We start from the raw sequence: 19,902 nt of genomic DNA, 5'->3' as shown, positions 1-19,902 counted from the left end.
CCAGCTGGCAACTCATATGCCTTTCACTGAGGAGGGATCGGGTTTTGGAACACTCGGGTTCTCAACAGGTGTGTTAATTGGCTGAGGCAGTGGGTACCCCACCCCCCCCAACTCCCCCGCCAGGACAGAAGGGTGGTGCTGTTTCTCTTCTCCCCGAGGCCAGGACGGCCCCCAGGCTGCACCTTCTCCTTCTCGGCTGCAGAGGGCGCGCGTGAGGTATCCGGCGCTCTAGAAGGCCGGCGAGCTCCAAGAGGGGACGGGGAGGGGTAGGGCCAGGGGGCGGGGCGGGACATGGGGCGGGGCACCCGGGAGTCTGGCGGGGCGGGGCATGGGGCGGGGCACCCGGGAGTCTGGCGGGGCGGGGCATGGGGCGGGGCACCGGGAGTCTGCCGGCAGTAGTTTAAGCGCGCAGAGGAGGAGAGCGGGTTCCGGGAGGTCTTTCGGGCCCGCGCGAGGGAGCTGCAGGTGGGACCGTTACCCGCCCGGCACCTGAGAGCGAGCGGGGCGGCCGGAAAGGAAGCGTGCCTGCGCACCATGATCCCCTTGGAGAAGCCGGGCAGCCGCGGCTCCCCCTCGGCAGCCGCCTCAGGGGCGGGCCGGAGTCTGGGCGCGCCGCGCCGGCCGCCGCCCCCACCCCAGGCCCGCGGGCTGCTGACGGAGATCCGCACCGCCGTGCGCACCGAGCCCTTCCAGGACGGCTACAGCCTCAGCCCGGGCCGAGAGCTGGGCAGGTGAGGAGGGCGGGGGCCGGGCGGGCCGATAAGTGCCGAGGCCGGCGGGCGCGGTGGCTTGGCGGCGCCGGGGCCGATAGCGTGCTCTGTGACATGGCACAAACTTGGGTGCGGGCGGCGATATCGGGGCGGTCGAGTGGCACCAGCCAGCCCTCCGCTGGTTCCCGACGTCGGCGCGGCGCTCCCGCGACCGTGCGGCTTTCACTTGGTAGCGGGTGTGAGAAAGTCTCCAATGGCGGGCCGCCGAGACGTCCCCCCTGCCTCCGCTCCCGGCCCTCTCGGCATCTGAGGTGTTTTCGAGGCGGCGGAGCGCGGGGGGGGGGGGGGGGGGGTGGCGTGTGAGCCGCGCCGCCGCCTTTTCCCGGAGCCAGCGAGGCTCAAGCAGACCCGGAGCTGTGCAGGCGGCTTTGGCTTTGCCCTCCGACTCGTGCGTGTTCTCCGCCTCCTTGTGTGGCTGTAAGAACGGATCGCTCCAGACGTGACAGCTTCCTCTGAGTCAGTGCTGTGTGAACCTCTCAGCCTTCGGCGGACTTCAGTTTCGGTGCCTTGGCTTTGTGCTGTTTTACTTCTAGAATATTCAGGTCCTTGTGGCTGTTAAGTTCACAGGCGCCTGTCCCTTGCCTCGCTCTTTCTACTCTGCTGGGAGCTGGCCCCAGCCTTCTCCTCCCCACGCCGCTCTTGATTCGGTCTTTTAAAATGGTAAACGGCGAAGCCTGTTTGGATACTTCACTTTTTGTGTGAAGAGGGATGATCCAGTGATCGGGGCCTGAGGACTGACTTCCTTTTTGCTTTCGAACACTTTGGAGAAGTTGTCGAGAGCATCGGCTTTGGAGTCCGACCTGAGCTTAAGTCCCGGCCTGCTTGTCATGTGTGCCTTTGAGCGGGTGACTTAGACTCCCCAGCCTCCTGTTTTTCACCCATAAAATCCTATAATGACGGTACCTGTCTCGTGGGGGGTGTTGTGCAGATGCCTGTAAAGCACGTGCTGCAGGTCCTGGCACACAGCCTTCAAGAAATGGTGGTTGTTGTTGCAAAATAACACCATGTTGCGATGGGGAAAGGGCCTGACAATTGTGACAGCCTTCCTCTGGAGTCTTGGAAAAGGAGAGTCTTGTAACATTGGTTACAAACAATATCGAAAATGTGCTACCTTACAAATGTTAAGGTAGCGTTTAGAAGTAGCTTTTCTGTGGGGCGCCTGTGGGGCTCAGTCGGTTGAGCGTCCGGCGTCGGCTCAGGTCATGATCTCAACGGTTTTTGAGTTCAAGCCCCGGGTCGGGCTCTGTGCTGACAGCTCGGAGCCTGGATCCTGTTTCGGATTCTGTGTCTCTCTCTGCTCCTTCCCTGCTCATGCTCTGTCTCTCTCTCTCAAAATAAATAAATAAACATTAAAAAAATTTAAAAAAAAAAAAAGCTTTTTGTTGTTGTTTGGTTGGTTGGGTTTTGTTTTTGGTTTTTTTGTTTGTTTGTTTGTTTTTGGAGGGGATCCTACCATTTTAAAATGTCATACTTATTCCAAATGTTAACAAAAGGAAAAACATCCCTCAGAACAAGAGGTAATGCTTGACTGTGGCAGGCACTGATGAACTGGATCTGTGCACACTTTAAATATGACAGGGAAGACCTAGGGACCTACTCAGCTAGGTATTCTAATTCATCAGAATTCCGGACATTCTGAAGTAGCCCTGATCTCTTGGAGAAAGAAAACTAAGACTTTCCATTATTATTTGCTTGTCTGGCTTCATTCCACAAAAGGAAAACTGGTATTACAAAACTGAAAGATCTTCAGGTGGCAAGCACTGTCTTGTAGAGTTTAAAATGAATGATTTAATCTGAAAAAATTGATGTGTGCCCTACCAGGTGTTGCTACTGATTCCTCTAGGAATGTTCCTTTCAACTCTTGTTTTTATCTGCATTATGCAATTCACTTGCCTATAGGTGTTTATCTTCTATACATATTTGCTTATGTAAATTTCTTTATGCAAGTAATAATTCCTGAAGCAGCAGAATAATGCAGTTAGATACTTAATATAAAAAAAAATCTAAAATTGAAAAACAAAATTATTTGTTTCTTTTTGGTTCCTCCTCTTCCTCCTCCTCCTCCTCCTCCTCTTCTTTTTTGTTTTTTGTTTTTGTTTTTTTGATCACAGGGAAGTTTAATGCAGTGGTGAAGAACATGGGCTTTGGAGTCTGGCGGTCTGTGGTTGAATCTTAGCTTTTTACTTACCAGTTATGTACACTTGAGTGAGTTACCTAACCATTTATTGACTTAGAGTTGTGCGGAGAATTAAATAGAACACGTGTTTATAGCACTAAGTCTGTGCCTGCCTTAGGAGGAGGACTCAATAAATATAACTCATTGTGTAACAATAAATGTACATTATTTTTAATGTAACCAGAAAGCCAAAACAAGAAAACCTGCACAACTTCATGCTTCTCTCTATGGCAAAAGTGATGAAATCTCATTGCAAAAGGTAGAGGAACTGTTTGGAACTCTCAGGAAGCAAGAGTTCCGTTTTGTGTCATAAACAATCTTTGTTCCAAGTTTGCAAATTCTGCCTGTATATTATGGTTCTGACATAATTGAGTGTTTATTCATAAACCTTTCAGTAGTAATGAAGTTGTCTCTTTTTCCATCTATAAACTGTGGTTGCATTTCTGATATAACTCCTCTCCTTCTGATATAGAACTTACAAAGTTACCTTTGTTACATTTTAATGATGAATAGATCTTAAGGTTTTCCTAGGACATTATATTCTGTGGTCTTTCATTTAGTCAAAAATGTTGAAGAGTGAAGAGCCAACTGTTCAAACAAAGAAATTGAGTTCTTTCAGGAGTTACCATTATCTTACAGAAAATTAAAGCTTTCAGTGAAATGGTTGAAGAGGATTTTTGAAATGGTCAATATTCGTTCTATATCCATCTAATGACAGGATGTGATGTTGATTATTTTATGAAATGTCACATTCTTTCATGTCTCCAACAGAGTCCATAGCAACCTAAATGTGGGTAAATATATGATGTAAAATTTTCTTTTGTTGCTAAAAGCTTGACTTGTTATTCATAAAGCTTGTTGCCTTTCCTTGAGGCAGGATATGTGCCAGTGTGAACCACATTAATGATTATAGATGTGGGAGACGTGACCTTCAGTTCTGAGAATATTTTCATAATGTTGATTTGCCTTGAGTTTGACAGTACAGAAACAAAAAGAGGTTTCTAGAAATTTAAAATTATAGTAATTTCACATTGACTGATTTGCTTTGCATGTGATCTTATTATCTAATCCTCAACTTTAACATTTTTTGATGTATTCATAAATTTTATCTTTAAAAAAGGATTTTTAAAGCCAAAAGAATATATTTTGTTCTTTATATTATATACTGACAGTTGAATTTCCCTTTGGGACAAAAGAGATGAATTCTCTGCTGAATGAGTACTACATAAATGTACAGTTACACAAGTGCTTTCACATGCATTATCTTATTTAATTCTCATCACATGCATGTTTGGTAAATCCCATTTTCTATGAGAAAACCAAGGCAGAAATTGATTCTTATGATAGACCGCTTAGCTGGGACTCTGAAATCCCTGCCATTGTAGAAGTCATGGGTGTTTCTCAGAGAATAATCTGAGGTCTATCTTGTAGCTAAAGCAATTTCCCAGAGTTTTTATGAGTTCCACGTTGGGACAAACCCTGTGTTTGTTCAAATTAGACCACCCTCCTCATTTATAGTTCCCTCTTCATTTGGGCCTTATGGTGGGTAGGGATGTTGTAGCTTTCTCTTCAAAGCAGTTGAGAGTAACAAGAACAAGGAAGGATTTTTATCAGAGAATAAGAGAATGTTCAAGCTGAAGCAGATGCAGGGGCAGGTGTATTTCAAGAACTGTGTGTTCTTTACCTGGATTCATGGCTGTAGGTAATGGCTTCAGGTTTTTGTATGTTACAGCTACTTAAGCATGTGTCATAAATTGTAAGTCATAATTTCTTTAGAAATTAAGACCCTTATTAAATAATATCCATGTAGAAATTGCCTTGTTTTAGGATGGATATTCTTATTTAAGATTTCCTGGCTACTAGGTATTAGTTTGAAGAATATTTACCAATAGTTGTGTGTAATCTGATATTTTTGGATGGATTTAAAAAATTGGCTATGTATGTGGTTCAGCAACGGGAATTACTTAGGAAGTATGGCTTGTGTTCTAAGGCAGAATTCATTAAGTCACCTATCTTAATTTTAAAAAGTTCAGGCTTATGAAGTTAAAATCGTAATTTAAAATGCATAAACTTAAAGATTTAATGAATTTCAGCCTTTTTACAAAGCCATAAGTAACAAAATTTTATACAGTCGGATTATTAAGCCAAGTGTGTTAGAAAGCTAAGTAGGTATTGTCATTGATTCACCTATTCAGGTAAAGAAGGAACTAGATTTATTGAGGGAACTTTTGCATCAAGTAAAGAGTTCAAATTAGACCACCTTCAAAACTCCTCTGTTCTAGGATTCTTTTTTACAAATTACTATCATTATCGTAGAACTGAGTTTAGTGCCCCAAACAATAAAAGTAGCTACTGATTACTGATCATTTTCTGAATGCTGCACACTATAGAGATGTAATTTTGTTTAGTCTTTACTGTCTTGCAAGGTAAGTGTCATCAACCTCATTTTACAGATGAGGTTAAATTAAGGCTCAAAAATGTTGAGTACATTGCCTCAGATTACATACACATTTATTAGCCAGAATTTAAAAGTCTGACTTTCAAAGCCCTGCCAGTTCTTGTTACTCATGGTGATATCTGGTCTGATGGACTCAATGAATTTTTATACTTAGAGTCAACAGATATTTTGGGTTTTGTTGTTTTCCTTTCCGAGGTAAAGAAGACAGGTAGAATATATTCTAGGTCTTCCTTGAATGGGACTTCTTTACATTTAAGGTATTACTCCAGTGCTATTAAGTAAATGTTATATGTTAAGCACATAAGGCACTTTACTAGGCTCTGGAAATTATTCTCAAATGTAACAAATCAATCACTACTCCCTTTATCAGCAAGGTGACATGCCACATGGGAAAATATTATGGGGAAAATAACATTTGAGCTGAGCCTTAAAGAATGGATGGAATTTCAGTAGTAGTGATGAAAGATATTCCTCTCGCCTTTGGCAATAAAATAAATAAGCACAGTGGTAGAAAAAGTCAATAAAAGGGAATAGCAAGTAGTCTAATGTGGTTAAGATATTAAACTTTATGAGATTAAGTTGCCTTAGAACTTTTATTTAATAAAATAACAAGAACAGTTGTATATATTCAGCATGCTGATATCCTGTTTGAGTACCTGCCATGTGCAGGGCACTATGGCGATACAAAGATGAATGATAAGGGAGGTCTCGCTAGGGAACTCAGTTTAGCTAGGGAGACAGGCATAGTGAACAAATTGTACTATGTCAGACCAACTTAAATAATATAATACAGATATAAACAAAGCACTTTATTGTAATCTAGAACCAATCCAGAACCTCAGAGATCACTTTTATTTTGCTTCCTCTATATACCACTTGAATTAGCATCTCCAGTTTTTGATCTTTGACTAAACCTTATGTATTCTATTATTTGTTCACCTTTGTCTGTAAGACAGCACTGGAACTTATATTTGGAATCTATCCAGTAAATAAAACTTCTCCCATCCATAACCTAAGACATTATCCCCTTATCCAAACCTGTTACCATTCTTATAATCAGTCTCAGTTGATGGTACCACATTTATCCAGTATTCAGGTAAAAATCTACAGGTTTTCCTCTGCTTCTACTTTTCTCTTTTCCCCTCATCTCTGCCTGCAATTCCAGGGGTGCTAATGAGCCTTGACCTTCTTTTAAATGCATTGTCTTTTCCTAGCCTCTACTGCTGCTGTTTTAGTTGAGTCCCACTGCCTTGAATTATTTTATTGGTTTCCCTGATTTCTTGTTAACATTTTGCAATACACTCTTCACAGCACTATCAGAATTATCTTTTAAAAACAATTATTTTAAAAATTCTAATGTACTCATTTTTACCATGAGAAAGCTCAAACTCCTTAGCATGTCATACATACTTAAAGATGCTCACCATGCCTTCCTAAGCTTTACCACTTAGGCACTGGCAATGCAAAGTTAACTAAAACCTAATCCTTGTTCTTAGGAAGCTAAGACTGGTGTCTAACTCAGATGTCACTTTCTCTTGTAATAATTGTTGATGTATCTTTCCTTTACCACCACTCTGCAATACATTATCATTAAGTAATTCTGAAATATGTTGATTTTTTTTTTATATTCCCCCCAAAACTGTTTAATGAAAACCTGGGTTCTCAGTATGTAATAGTGAACGATAGATATTTGTGAAATAGATGAAGAGCTCAGGAAATTGTAAAAACTATGTAGTCCAGGAAGAATTTTGGCTAAATAGATAAAGTAGATGAGCAACAAACATCTTATGTCCTTTGAATCTCATCTACCTCAAGTCTGTATATAACTGGCTCTTAGTGTCAAAGAAACATTTATTTTTATGCCTTTGTCTCAGTAACCTAAAATTAAAGGATTAGGTACAATCACAATTTTTACCATGAAGCTGTGGTAAAACATACATATTAGAATCTTTGTGGGGTGTGCTGTGATAATGTAGTTCTTAATGTGTTCACTAGGACTCCTCACCTTGAATGCTGAATCTCACATTCCTGTGTACTGTGTTGCTCTACACAAAGAATAGCTCCAGAAATATCTTGATCTCCTTTGGACTCCTCCTTGAGTAGTTTTAAGAGTTCCCTACTCATTGCACCAGTCATTTAGAAATGAAGGCAAGACCAAGTTTCATCAAAACTTTCATGATCTGCTGTCTTACTCTCAGTTTCCATATCAGAATGATGGATGAGTTTCTTCAGTGTGGAATAATGCAGGGATTGGCAAACTACTGCTGGCCACCTATTTTTGTGAGGCTCACAAGCTATGTAGAATGATTTTTACATTTTTTAAATGGTTCAAAATCAGAAGAGTGATATTTCATGACATGGAAATCATGTGAAATTCACATTTCAGTATCCCTAAAGTTTTTGTTTTTTGTTTTTTAAACCCAGATCCACCCATTAATTTACCTTTTGTCTATGTCTGCTTTCATTTTATAATAGCAGACTTGAACAGTGGCAACATAAACCAGCAAAAGAAAATTTTCTGTCTGGCCCTTAAAAGAAGTTTGCTGACTCCCAATATAGTGCATGACACAGTGGGAAGAATAAAACTAAAACTGTGAGGATTGCTTCCACAGAAACTAAGATGATGTCAAGAGTAGTCACTGGTGTAGGAAGAGAGCTCTGGGACCTGTGCTGGTGACCCTAAGAAACAGTTGCATGGCCCCAGATGTCGAATACATCTGGGTTTCTTCCCTGTATTTGCCTCTGGTCCCTGAATTTAGCAATAGCTCTTCTGTAAGAAGTGCTTCCAGAGTTTGCAGTTTAGTGATGTGTGTGGATCCTTTTCTCTGTTGGGTCATTAGTCTCCCTATCTATTCAAAAATACATATTCTCAGGGCTCCTAGTGGCTCAGTCGGTTAAGGGTCCGACTACGGCTCAGGTCATCATCTCATGGTTCCTGGGTTCCAGCCCCGCGTCTGTCTCTGTGCGGACAGCCTGGAGCCTGCTTCAGATTCTGTGTCTCTGTCACTCTCTGCCCCTCCCCCGTGCTTGTAAGCGCGTGCGTGTTCGCTCGCGCGCGCTCTCTCTCTCTCTCTCTCTCTCAAAAATATACATTTAAAAAAATACACATTCTGGCCAGATATTAAGTAGTGTTTTACTTAACTGCAGAGTACTGTATTGCCTGGAATTTTAAGTGTGTAACAGTAAACATTGGTATGTTTGATGTGGGAATATTTTGAAGGCAAGTTCAACCGAGTTATTTCTGATATACCAGGCATATGCTTGCTATCAGTTATATATGTTGGCCAGTTTTCTACAAATGAACCTTTCTCTTTTTTCTCTTCTTTTAAAACTTCTCACAGCTATTAAAAGAAGTCATGTTATTAATGATTTTTTTTCTCAAAAGAACCCAAAGGTCATTAGGAACCTTTTAAAATCTGGTGGAGGGGTGCTCAGGTGGCTCAGTCGGTTAAGTGTCCAACTTTTGATTTCAGCTCAGGTCATGATCTCATGATGAGATGGGAGCCTCAGGTTGGGCTCTGCCCTGACAGCACTGATTGGGCTTGGGTTCTCTCCCTCTCTTTCTGCCCCTCCCCCACGCCTGCACTCAAGTGCACACTCTCTCAAAATAAACACTTAAAATTTGATGGAAATGTTAGTTTAATGATTTTGTAGGATAAAATAAAAGGAGGCATTAGTCTGTGATGAATATGTTTATGATTTAATCCCTCCAAGCATCTGTAGAAATCTTTCACATTTTTGTGAACAAAAAGAACTTTGATCTGAACAAGGGTGCTGTTAGGTAGATTGTTACTTATTTGAACAGCTAGAGAGGTCTATGCCTAAGGATGTATCATTTAACATTTTTATTTGTGGTGGTTGCAAAAATACAGAGGGCATGAAAAACATGTTTCTGGTTAATACTAGCAAGGAAGAATTAGTACTCAAAATTACATCAGTAGTGTCAAATGCTGGGGCTGAACCTAGAAATTAGAATTTAACAGAACAAATGAAAACCTTGCCTTTAAATAAAGTATGAGTACACCAGCTTGAAAATTTTCAAAAGGAAAAAGATCTAGGTGGTTTATTTACCAGCCCAATATGAACTATGAAAAACCTGTCAAGTTTTTTTTTTAAAGCAATATTGGATTAACAAAATAATCATGCAACCCTTTGATTCAATTGTACTTGAAGTAGGTTGCTTCAAATTTGGTTGGCACGTTTTATTTCATCAGCAGTTCTGATGAGGCATAATAGTGAGAAAGTCTTAAAAACCTTTATGGGGTTAAAGAATGATTGAAAGTTGGAAAAGGGAGTGGCAGTTAACAGATCATGTTAGCTGCAATCAATACCTGACAAACTGGTCTTTGAAATTCAGGAAGGAGGGGCGCCTGGGTGGCTCAGTCGGTTAAGCGGCCGACTTCAGCTCAGGTCGTGATCTTGCGGTCCGTGCTGACAGCTCGGAGCCTGGAGCCTGTTTCAGATTCTGTGTCTCCCTCTCTCTGACCCTCCCCCGTTCATGCTCTGTCTCTCCCTGTCTCAAAAATAAATAAAACGTTTAAAAAAAAAAATTAAAAAAAAAAAAAGAAATTCAGGAAAGAAACGTCTTTCTATACTGTTCAGCAAAAGACCCAGACTTAACAACCCTTCACTTTAGGCCTGTCATGAAAACTTATTAATGAGGCTCCTGGGTGGCTCAGTCAGCTGGGCGACAGACTCTTGATTTCAGCTCAGGTCATGATCTCGCAGTTCTTGGATTCAAGCCACACATCAGGCTGTGCCCTGACAGTGCGGAGCCTGCTTGGGATTCTCTCTCTGCCCCTCTCCCACTCATGAGCGTGCTCTCTCGTTTCTCAAAATTAATTAATTTTAAAAAAATGTACCCAGGAGTGGAAGAGACTGCTTCACAGTTTGAAAGAAGGCATTGGCATCTGGCAATAGGTTAAAAAATAACCCTGTGATTTCTAAGTTGCCTTCCAGTATAAAGATTGGGTATTTATGGGTGATTATCACAAATCAATGATTTGTTTAATAATATTTTATTTAGCACTTACCACGTGGCAAGTCCCATGCTAAGCAATTGATATGTGTTTGTACTTGAATTCTCACAGCAACCCTAGGAACTGGATTCCAGTGTGTCCTCTTAACAGATAAGGAAAATGAGATTTAAAAAGGTTAAATAAATTGCCCAAGGTTATATGTCAGGTGAGCTGTAGAGCTATTTGTGGGATTCAAGCTCACATCTGATTTCAGAGCTCATACCCTTAGTTTGCTTAGTTCAACTCCCCTGTGACTTGCTTTATTAGTTTAATAACAAATGATAGTGTAAGGTATCAAAATAATGTGTGTTGTGTCTGTCTTTATAGGAAAACAAGACATTTCCAGCTATGCTGTAGTTGAAATATATAAATGAGATCCCTAACTTTTTTAATTTTGGAAGGTTATAGTATTAGAGTCAATTCAATTCTTTTAGGAGTTCTGATAACTAGTTTCTAACAAGTCAAGTGGCTTTTTAAAAGATTTAAATCATTCTTATGTATAAATGTGTAACAAATTATGTATAGCTGCAAAAATATTGAGTTTAATATTTGGTTATCCTCAGTTTAGAAGGAATTTTGCAGATTTGCAGTTACATTTTATTATAGATAGATGTATCCTATTAAATTCCTAAATGATAGTGCTGCTTTTGTGTTTGAATATAATCTAAATTTGAATATCCACTGATGAGTATTTGGAAGTTTTATTAAAATTATTACCACTTCTAGAAAGTTGTCAAGTTTAACAGTGAATGTTTTTGTTTAATTCTAGGGGGAAATTTGCAGTGGTGAGGAAATGTATAAAGAAAGATTCTGGAAAAGAATTTGCAGCAAAGTTCATGAGAAAAAGAAGAAAAGGCCAAGATTGTCGAATGGAAATAATTCATGAGATTGCTGTTCTTGAACTAGCACAGGATAATCCTTGGGTCATTAATTTACATGAAGTCTATGAAACTCCATCAGAAATGATTTTAGTTCTGGAATAGTAAGTATTATTTTCCTTAAATGGAGTTTATTTGATAGTTCACACTTCCTTTATAGGAAGCTAGTCATCTGTGATACTTGTTGGGGCCTGGCTCTGGAAATCTGAAGAATTTCCAGAACTTTTTCATGTATTTCTCATATTAATTTGACATTTTTCAAATTAACAAGAATGCATGTAGATTAGATTTTTCATTTTCATTCTTTAATGAAATTCTCCTGATAGTAGGGTAAAATTCTCTTATATTCTTAGAGGCATTCTTGAGAAAGTAAGTGATACCAAGGTAATATTAAAAGACATTCTACAATCCTTTATATGTTCATATAGTCTGAGTTAATCTTTCAGAAACAATTTTTTTGATTCATACCATGTTTTCATTTGAGTAAGGAGGGACAGTATAGGAAACAGCTTTGGAAAATGAACAGTTTTTTCTTCCTAAGAAATCCTTTTTTCCTCTCTACTTCTCCTACCAAAGGAAATGATTGACAGATTTGAATACATTAAAATCCTTACTACATCAAGAAACACAAAGGAAAAGACAAGCTCAGGGAAAGTACTTCTCATACCTGTTCACCCAGAATGCTTAAAATTTCTTTATTGTGTGTAACTAGATCTTACAAATTACACAAAAACATGAACCTCCCAGTTTAAAAACAATGGACAAAGGATATGTTAAAAAATTTTTTCAACCAGATAAAATTGAAGATCTAATCAATGTTATTAAATGATTCTAGCAAGCGGAGGGCAGCTCCAAGGCATTGTACAAAATGGATAGGTTTTCTAGGAAGGAGGGTATGGCAAGAAGTTATTAGCAAAAGAAAAGAAAGGGTTATTTCAAGCAAGATCCATCACCTTCCCTTATGGAAAGAGCAGAGGGTCTCATTAGGTGGATTGCCTCATTTTCTTTTGGGGGATGGATAGGCCCCATGTGAGACTCCTATTGATGCTGATCAGAAATTTTCTGACTGACCGATTGAGACTTACATTTCTGGGGGGAGGTTGAAACTGTACTTGGGTTAGATATTAAGCCCCAGTTTGGTGACTTGGTATAAGCGACACCATTTTGAGCCTGCTTTTCTTTTTAAAAGATATGAAGAGAACTCCGCATAGACATAACATATATAAATGGTCTATATGTACGTGAAAGTATTGATTCTTATAATTTTTATAATGTAAATTTAAAAATAAGTTTTCAATTTCCCCTTATAAGAGTGGCAAAGATGATAAAGAAAAGGTGATATTCATGGGTTGAACCATCTGATTTATACTACAGGTGGGAGTCTGTCTTAATGGTACAACTTATCTGGGGGACAGGCTGGAGTTATATATCAAAAGCTTTAAAAAAAAAAAACAACAGCAACACTATTTCATCCAGCAATTTCACTTAAATATTTTTTCACAAGAAAATAGGCCAGTTGTGCAAAGATATATTAGAAAATGTTCAGTGAAGTTTTTTTTTAAATGTAACAAAAAATAATCTAATTATTAACATAGGAGGGAGTTGGTTAAATAAGTGATAATATTACAAAATGAATTACTGTGCAGTGATTTAAAAAGATAAGGTAGATATAAATGTATTGACATAGATTTTTTTTAAATATTAAAAATTTTAAAAGTTAATGTGTAGTATTATTTTTAAAAACTTTAAGAGTTTGTAGGAAGCAAATTCTTGGTGGTGTCTTCCTCTTGATGATGTACTTCAAGAACATTATATTCATATATTTTAATTCAGTAATTTCACTTATATGAATCCCTTCCAAAAAAATTGTTAAATGTGAACAGTGAGAAGCACAAAAGTGTTTCACCCAAGGTATTTTTAATTACAATAGTAAAAATATTTAAATTGGTGGATGGTTAACAAATGTAATATATGTGAATTATATCTGAATAGAGTTGTTTTATGATTTTTAAAAAATGTTGGTATAGGAATCTCATACATAAATCCCCTGCCTACCTAGGTTTTTGGTTTCCAGTTTGTTTTGGAGAGGATCAAGGCAGAATTGGAAGTTGATCTAGAGGAGACTTTGCAAAATACTATTCTCTGACCAGATCTTGTTCCTCTCCTGTTCTCACCAAACCTGCTCTTCAGCCTTCAACCCTGAACTCTTCTTAGGTCTTCCAGTCTTTCAGCCACCTCCTGACTTTTTTCTTTCCTGTGATTCCCTTCTCTTCTTCAGTAGTTATTTTAGCTAATCTCTCATCAGCACCTTCCATTATTTCCTTCTTCCTTTTCATCTTCCTCTGCAACTTGTTTTGCCTGTTTACCCTGGCCCGTGCTGTGTCCTGAACACTCTGGGGAGGATTTTGTATAGTCTGTGACCTGCTCGTTACAAGTGTGAGAGTCCTCAGTTGGGCTCTCGCTGTCATTGGGTGATTTTTTACCTAATCTCTCATCCCCTTCTATTAATGTACCCCCCAGCCCCAAAAGGAGCTAATCAGAATCTTTAATACTCTTGCTACATCACTTCCTTCCCATCTTCTATTAGATACCTAGTCCTTTCTCCCCTCATGGAGAAGATAAAGGATGGCACACACTCCCTCAGTGTCCCTCTGCTTTTACTCCTCTCAGTCCTTCCCTTCTGTTCAAAGAAGTTTTCACTACTTAACTCCAAGGCTTAAACCTTTACTTGTGCTCTTTAATTCTCTTCCTTCCTTTTCTAGCGCCATTGTTTTGTTTTTTAATCAGTTCACTGACCTCTCGAAGCCTTTCAAGGTTCTCTTGAAAGAACACCTCTCCCAAGGTGGTTCTTTTCCCTCATCTTCCAGTGTTTCTGTCTCTCCTATCCTCAGATTCCTTTTCCTCATCTCTGACTGTCTTTAAACCATGGTCCTGGCTTGCTCTTTCCTTTATTGCTATCTATAGTCCTTAAAGGAGCAGTCTGAATTTATAGCTTTCCTCACCTTCTGGTCTGTTTTGTTCTTCATTGACCCAGGAATCTGCCATATGCCAGTTCTCCCATTACTCCTCGTCTGCTGCACCTGCTCTTCTCAAACCCTGTTTGCCAAAATCAGTCTCCTCATTTTAGTGTTCATTCTACTCTCTGTAAATATTTTATTATACTTTCTTGAAATGATGTTTTTGGTTTTCATGGTCCTCTTTAAAAACAAAAAACAAAAAACTTCTCTCTCAGCCTTTTACCCTTCTTCTGTATGAATACAAGTGCTCCCCCCAAGTTCATTAGTGTTGTTCTTGTCATACCTTCATTCTGTACACTTACTCTGAATGGTAACAGTCTATGTTTGTGGCTTCAGCTATTCTTTACATGCAGTTATTTCCAAATCTTTGTCTACAACCTTGGACCTTCTGAAGTTCCAACTCCCTGCTGCATATCTCTGCATCCAACCACACATCATTACCAATTCAGGATCGATATGTGTGCACTCCTGCATTACCCTGGTAATGCCTGTTTTTCTTTTGTTCCCCATTTCGATAATAGCCCTATTTATTTCATAGCTCAGGCTAGAAACTTTGAATCTATCCTTGTTTTGTCTATCTCCTTTAAAAGCTCATGTATAATAAATCACCAAGTCTTACACTTAAGCCTTTCCCCTACTGGTCCCCTTTTCTTGGTACTTGCTATTTCTCTTCTGTATTGGGTTCTCATTGTCTCTCCTGTGGACTCTCACAGGAGAGAGATCTTTGCTGATCACCCTGGCTTTAGTTCTAGGATGTTCCTCAGACTGCTGCTAGATAATTGAGACATAGATGTGGTGATATTATTCCCTTGCTTAGAAACCTTTGGTGGCTTCTATTGCTTCAATGATCATGTTTTTATAACCACAAATGAGTATGATTTGGCTAAAAATGTTTGTGTTCTACTTTTTGTTTGAAGGGAAAGTCTTAGAAATATACTTTTAGATACTGAGGTATCAAAATTCATGGCAAACATCAATAGATTGTTGTTACAGAAACAGGCAGGTTTATGATCACTATTTCAGTAATGCACTTCACATACACTTAAATACCTGCCATATGCACTAGTGCTAATAGGTATAAAAGTGAAAAGTGGTATAAAAGTGAAAACAGCATAGCCCTTTCCCTCCAGGTGCTACAGGTTTAGTGAAAGAAATATAAATGATTGCAGCAGTGTTGGTGTTTTACTTGAAATGCTAGTTGCTGTGGGAACACAAATTGTAACAGTCATAATGTGTTAAGAGTTTACCATGTGCCAGGCACTAAGCTAAGTCAGCCAACTTTATGTAAATTATTTACATGCTTTATATACATTATTTTATTTTAAAATTTTTTTCCAGCTTTATTGAAGTACAGTTGACCTAAAACATTTTGTAAGTTTGAGGTGTAGGGTATGTTGATTTGATACACTTATGTATTGGGTAAGGATTACCACCATAGCATTCGCTAACACCTGCATCAAGTCACTTAATTACCTTTGTGTGTACGTATGGTAAGAACATTTAAGATTTATTCCCTTAGCAACTTTCAGGTATATAATATAGTATTAAGTATATATAATATAGTATTAACTATTATCACTATGCTGTATGTTAAATTTCCAGAATTTATTCATCTTATAACTTGAAGTTTGTACCCTTTGACCAGTAGCTCTCCTTTTCTGCCACCTCCCCCCACCCACTGGTAACCACCATTCTGTCTGTTTCTAGGAGTTCTACTTTTTTAGATTCCACATATAAGTGGAATATATTTATTTGGGTGAATAATATTCCATTTTATACATAAGTGTATAAAATATATATCTTAATAGGTGTGAGATGGTACCCAGTTGTGGTTTTGATTTGTAATTCCCTGATGATTAATGATGTTGAGCAACTTTTCAAGTACCTGTTGCCTATTTGGATGTCGTCTTTGGAAAAATGTCTGTTTAGTTTCTTAGCCCTTTTTTAGTCAGATTGGTTGTAGGAGTTCTTTATATATTTTGGATATTAAGCCATTATCATTTAATATGATTTGCAAATATTTTCTCTCATTTCGTAGGTTGCTTTTCGTTTTGTTGATGGTTTCTTTTGCTCTGCTGAAGTTTTTTTCATTTGATGTAGCCCCCACTTGTTTATTTTTGCTTTTGTTGTCAAATTCAAAAAAGTTGCCAACACTGATGTCAAGAAGCTTACTGCCTGTTTTCTCCTCAGAGTGTTATAGTTCAGGTTTTACGTTCAAGTCTTTAATCCGTTTTGATTTGACTTTTGTGTACGATGTAAGATAAGTGTTCAGTTTCAGTCTTTTGCATGTAGCTACCCAGTTTTTTAAAAACCATTTATGGAAGAAACTCTCCTTTCCCCATTGTACATTCTTGGCTCCTTTTTAGTAAATTAATTGACAATATATGCATAGTTTTATTTCTGGACTTTCTATTCTGTTCCACTGATAGATCTGTTTTTATGCCAATACCATACTGTTTTCATTACTATAGCTTTGATACATATATACACCCACACACATTTTTTTCCACAAGAAATTTTTTACAAATTGTATATAATTGGTATAAAACATGTTTTGGGTATGCAACATAATTTGATATCTGTATGCACTACAAAGTGATCACCACTAAAAGTCTAGGTACCATCCATCACCTTCTAACTGACCCCCTTTGCCCATTTGCACACCTCTCTCCCCTCTTCCCCTTTGATTACCACCAGTCTGTTCTCTATACCTATGAATTTTGTTTCTTTTTTTGTTTGTTCATTTGTTTTTTTAGATTCCATATATGAGTGAAATTTTATAGTATTTGTCTTCTTCCTTCTGATTTACTTCACTTAGCATAATATCTTCAATGTCTATCTGTATTGTTACAGGTAGCAAGATTTCATTCCTTTTTTTGTTGAGTAGTACTTTGTAATATATTTTGAAATCGGAAAATATTCTCAAATCCAGACTTGTTTCTCAAGATTGCTTTGGCGTTTCAGAGTCTTTTGTGGTTCTATGAAAATTTTCAGATTGTTTTGTCTGTGTCTCTGAAAAATGCCATGGGAATTTTGGTAGGAATTGTGTTGAATCTGTAGATCACTTTGGATAGTATAGACATTTCAACTGTATTAATTCTTCCAACCCATGAGCATGGTATATCTTTCCATTTACTTGTATCTTCTTTGATTTCTTTCATCAGTGTCTTACGGTTTTCATTGTATAGATCTTTCACTTTCTTGCTTAAATTTATTCCTGAGTATCCTTTCTGACGTCATAGAAAATGGGATTGTTTTCTTAATTTCTCTTTTTGAAGATTCATTTTTAGTGTATAGAAGCACAATAATTTTGATATATTGATTTTGTATCCTGCAACTTTACTGAATTTGTTTATTTATAAATTTTAGAACAGGATTTTATATGAGAAAAAAATTCAGAGAAGTAATCAAACCTAAGGTCACACTGCAAATAGAGCTGGGATTTAGTCTGGAAGTGTGTGACTCCAAAGCTTTTAGCCATGTGTTGTCCTGCTTTCCTCTGCTTGGGAGAGTGGGGAGTGCTTTTGGAGGAGACATTTAGCTTTATATATTAGCACTTTTATTGCCTTACCTAGGATGTTTCAGATTGTTCTGACCTCATCTCATGCTTTCCTGTGTGTGTTCTATTCTGCCTCATCTCCTGCTAGTCCTTTTCCAACCTCATCCTGCATTTTAGACACACTTTCTTTTGTCTGCACTTAAAGATAGCATTGCATTGTCATTTGCCTTGCGTTGTTTATGACAAGAAGTCTGTTTTGATTTTTGGTTCCCTTATAAGTGTCTTTTTAAATATTTTTTTCTTTCAGTAATTTGTGCATAATGTGCCTTGATTTGCCTTGTGTTTATCCTGCTTGTGATTTATTTTGAACTACTTGGATCAGTCTTTCTCTGTGTAGCTCACTCCTCTCTGGTACTGTCCCTATGAAATCCAACTTTGTCAAACTCCTAGTCTGTTTCCTCAGTTTAGCAAGGCCGCCATATTCTGCTTGGGTTTCTCCTTCACCTTATACCACAGTCCATAAATTACTTCCAAAGTAGGAAGACAGAAACAGTAGAGCCCAACTTGTTTGTGTCCCTCTTTTCAGGGATCATGGTCCTAACTGCCTATGTTCTGTCTGAAAACAGTTGGCTTATATACTTTGCTCATTTTCTAGTTGTTCATGGCTGAAGGGTAAGTTCCATACCATTTGGCTGAAAGGGGAAGTAACAGCTTACTTAACCTTTAGTGAGTCTGTATCCTGTGTTGTTGATACCACCATGCCCTTTTATTTGTGTTCACTATGCTGGGGATGTGCTCTTACCATTTCATCTGGTGGATTCCTATTCATTCTACAGGGCTCAGAGTAAATGTCATTTTTCTAAGATTTTTTTTTTCTCCTTTCCAATTAATTGCTCAGTTGCTAAATTATCACATCACTTTATATATAATTTCACACCCATATATATTTATGCACATATATTCTTTAAAATGTGTTTCATTTTCTCTCTCTCCTACTGGTACATGAAGTCATAAGCCATACTTATAATTAATTTATCTTTCTGTCCATAGCACATTGCACAAGACCTAACATGTTTGATTGGTATTTGTTCATTTTTAAGAGTGAAGGAATAAAGATCTAAACCAACCCTTTAAGCAGGATGGAAATGGAAATGCTAGTTTCTATAGAAATAGGAGTGTTTGATGTTCGAGGTTGGGAGCTAAAATCTAGACAAGGTGCAGGCAACCAAGAAAACGCAGTGGCTCTTAGCCTGCAAATATCATGTATATGGCTCTGCATAATGTTGATCAAAAAGATACTTATTCCCTAACTTTCTAAGGGCCACTAGAAAGTTGAAATTAAAAGTTCTTAATATGTTTTATAAAAATAGGTTTTTGTAAAATTTTTTGTAAAAAGTTTTTGAATTAATGTTTTCATAAAATTTTTTTTTGGTAAAGAATTGTGTGTAATTCATAATAAAGTTAATTGCTGAGTTTCTGAATAGTTTTAAAGTAGTGGAAAACAAGCACTACTAAAGTAAATATACCATAATATACATGAAAATCTTGCTGTAGTTAAAAGATAGGCACAACAAAATGTAGTGTTTCTCTGGCTTTATGTAAAGGAAGATACTTCCTGTGAAGTAGTTGATAATATTCTTACATTTCCTGTAACCATGCCTAACAAATGCTTTTAATGTCGCAAATTGTTCTTTAGTATAATTTTGTTTAGTTCCACTAGTAAATATGACAATGAGTTAATGGGCCAAGCTTACATTTAAGCAGGTATAAAATAGGGTGATTGTATCAGAGGGTATATGCAAGTCTTGCTGGTCACTGAAGGCTAGCTTTTACAGCTTTGTTAATAGTCTGCATTTGAAATACATCCTTGAAAATTTTCAGAAAATGGTAGTTTTGTGCTTCATATCTTGTGCTTATGTAAAGTACTTAAATTATGTTAAGTAAGGCAAGAATGGGTAAACTTTATAGTGAAAAGAACTAACAATAAATTGCTCTTAAATTTTAGGTAAAGAAATCATTGTACTTATGTAAATTGACCTATAGTGAATTTTATTGTGGATGCTAGTAATGAGCTGAAAGACTCAGA

At 38.1% G+C, this 19,902-nt stretch overlaps 1 protein-coding gene across 3 annotated transcripts in view; it reads left to right on the top strand.

Moving 5' to 3' along the window:
- The first annotated feature begins 373 nt into the window (after positions 1–373).
- STK17A (serine/threonine kinase 17a) overlaps positions 374–19,902 on the top strand; it is a 38,348-nt gene continuing 18,819 nt past the window's right edge. Inside the window, exons 1-2 of one of the 3 annotated variants that reach the window (XM_081795019.1) lie at positions 374–731; positions 11,192–11,404. In XM_081795019.1, coding sequence (XP_081651145.1) covers positions 535–731; positions 11,192–11,404 — 410 coding nt within the window. In that variant the 5' untranslated portion in view covers positions 374–534. The remainder of the gene's footprint in view (positions 732–11,191; positions 11,405–19,902) is intronic. The other 2 variants (XM_081795018.1, XM_060632172.3) reach the window with 2 other exon arrangements.

This window comes from Panthera onca, chromosome A2 (genome assembly GCF_046562875.1).
Source record: "Panthera onca isolate mPanOnc1 chromosome A2, mPanOnc1 haplotype 2, whole genome shotgun sequence".
Classification (NCBI taxonomy): Eukaryota; Metazoa; Chordata; class Mammalia; order Carnivora; family Felidae; genus Panthera; species Panthera onca.
Note: the sequence above shows the minus strand (reverse complement) of the source record. Positions and strands in the feature narration are given on the sequence as shown.